The sequence below is a fragment of the Marmota marmota genome, unplaced genomic scaffold (genome assembly GCF_001458135.2).
Source record: "Marmota marmota marmota unplaced genomic scaffold, marMar, whole genome shotgun sequence".
Lineage (NCBI taxonomy): Eukaryota > Metazoa > Chordata > Mammalia > Rodentia > Sciuridae > Marmota > Marmota marmota.
The window spans coordinates 96-2,195 of NW_026003199.1; the positions used below are offsets into that span (position 1 = coordinate 96).

The window sequence follows — 2,100 nt, forward strand, 5'->3', positions numbered from 1 at the left end:
TCCAGCCCTATTTTGTATTTTATTTAGAGACAGGGTCTCACTGAGTTGCTTAGTGTCTGACTTTTGCTGAGGCTGACTTTGAACTTGTGATCCTCCTCCCTCAGCCTCCTGAGCTGCTGGGATTATATGTGTGTGCCACCATGCCCAACAATAACTTCTTTATATGATTTATTATTGCAAAAATCAATTCATTTCTTCAACAACCATATATTGAGTCAATATATAGGGTGTTTTCCCTGGGTTTATATGAATCTTGTCTCAAGAAGCATTCAGTCTGAAAGGGAAGGTTGATGACTAAAAAGAAAATAATAAAAAAAATATGGAGAAATGTGTGATGATATATACAAATTCAACAAACTGGTCACACAGAGTGACAGCCCCTCAACCCAGAGTGAAAGATGGAGAATTTCACAGAGACGATGATTCCAATAAATGCAGTAGATCATCTGGTACAGAAGGATCAAGAGGATATTCCAAGCAGAGAGATAAACATGAGAAAAATCATAAGAGACAGAGATGGCATGCACCCCATTTGGAGAAATGCAAGTTTTAGAGATGACTAAAGTATAGCAGAAGTGGGTCAGGGATAGCTAAAGAGGTTGACAGGGATATGATCATAAAAGGTCTAGTATCCCTGCTGAGAAGTTTCCAAGAATGTAGGAAAACTTCAAAATATTTTAATCATGAAAGCACAGATTTTATTTTTTTGTTAGAACAACTCAGCAAAATAAAATTCCAGTTTATTGTTGGACAACATTGTTTCATACATACATCAAACAGGCCAAAAAAAAATAAACAGCAACTTCATAGACAAAAAAAGGTAAAAAAAAAAAAGGAAACCTTTTTATCTTTGGCCTTTTTAACCATCTCATACAAACCAACTACTTATAGTACAGCTAAAGTACATACACAAAAAAAGTTACTGGAATGCTCAGTAACTTTTTTTGTGTATGCTTTTCTTTACAAGGTTTTTTTTTCTCCTTTGTGATTTTAATGAACATGGTCACAGCGCAAGTAAAGTCAGAAGTAGGACTAAGAACGCTCCAAAGGCTGGTTTGGTCAACCGAGATCATTAAAAAAGGCTGACCCCTAACAATATATACAAAAATATAAAATGTAAATAAAAAATACAAATTTTCCTTTTTTAAAGTACTTTTAAGAAAAAAAGCAGGGCCTTGGAAGTTTTGGTTCTTTTTTCCTCCCCTATTGCAAATTCACGTTGTGGTTTTGGTTGGGTGGTGAAGATCGCGTGTGTCATCTGCAGGTGGCACTGCCCGCAGTGGGCAGGCGGGCGGGCCTCTCTACTCCAAGGTGACCACGTTTAGATTCTGGGACGGGAAGTGGAGGGTGAATAGGTCACGGCGGCCTTTTATTTTTAGTTTAACTTTTCCTTTTTTGCTGTCTAGTCATCCTCATCGGTCTTCTGCTTTTTGGTATCAACATCATCATCCTCGTCATCTTCAGCTGCCCGTTTGCCCGTAGCTGCCTCAGCTTCCTCATCTTCATCTCCATCCTCTTCCTCGCCATCACCTTCCTCCTCCTCCTCCTCTTCCTCACCACCCTCTTCCTCATCCTCATCTACCTCATTGTCAGCCTCCTGCTCCCCATTTTCCTCATTAGCATTCCCATTATCAGGGGCGTTTCTTCCACTCTCTGCCTCCTCCACAACTTCCTTCTTCTCCTTTAAGTCCTTGGTGGGGATTTCAGAGCTACTGTCCACCGCCGCGTCTGACATGGTGGGCATGCTGGTGATCTGATGCAGTGGGTTAAAAAGGAGACTAGAGCTCAGGGACTCTGGCGATAAAGCTGCCCGAGTCCGCAGCAGTGGAGGAGGCCCACGGTGGAGGTGGTTGCGGCGAGTGGGGAGCTGGACCCAGGAACAATGCAAAGATGGCTTTTCAGAGCAGCCAGTCCATAGATTTTATTTGTACTTGAAAAAGTCTTCGGTGGCAGTGGTGTGGGCATTGAATTGAAGGAAGGCATTTCCCAATGGAAATTCAAAAATTATTTTTAGAAGCCTGAGAAAATAAAAGTAAACAGCTAAAACCATTAACAAACTCGTACAAAAGGTCATTTAATCAAGGTCAAGGAGGGCAGGCA

At 41.2% G+C, this 2,100-nt stretch overlaps 1 protein-coding gene across 1 annotated transcript; it reads right to left on the reverse strand.

Annotated features, from left to right (window-relative positions):
• Positions 1-709: 709 nt before the first annotated feature.
• Positions 710-2,072, reverse strand: LOC107135214 (prothymosin alpha-like). The gene has a single exon (XM_048797500.1). The coding sequence runs from the start codon at positions 1,742-1,744 to the stop codon at positions 1,403-1,405; it is 342 nt and encodes a 113-aa protein (XP_048653457.1). The 5' UTR covers positions 1,745-2,072; the 3' UTR covers positions 710-1,402.
• Positions 2,073-2,100: the final 28 nt, after the last annotated feature.

Coding starts and splice junctions, on each gene's coding strand:
- LOC107135214 (XM_048797500.1), bottom strand. CDS start 1,744: ATGCCCACCATGTCAGACGCGGCGGTGGACAGTAGCTCTGAAATCCCC.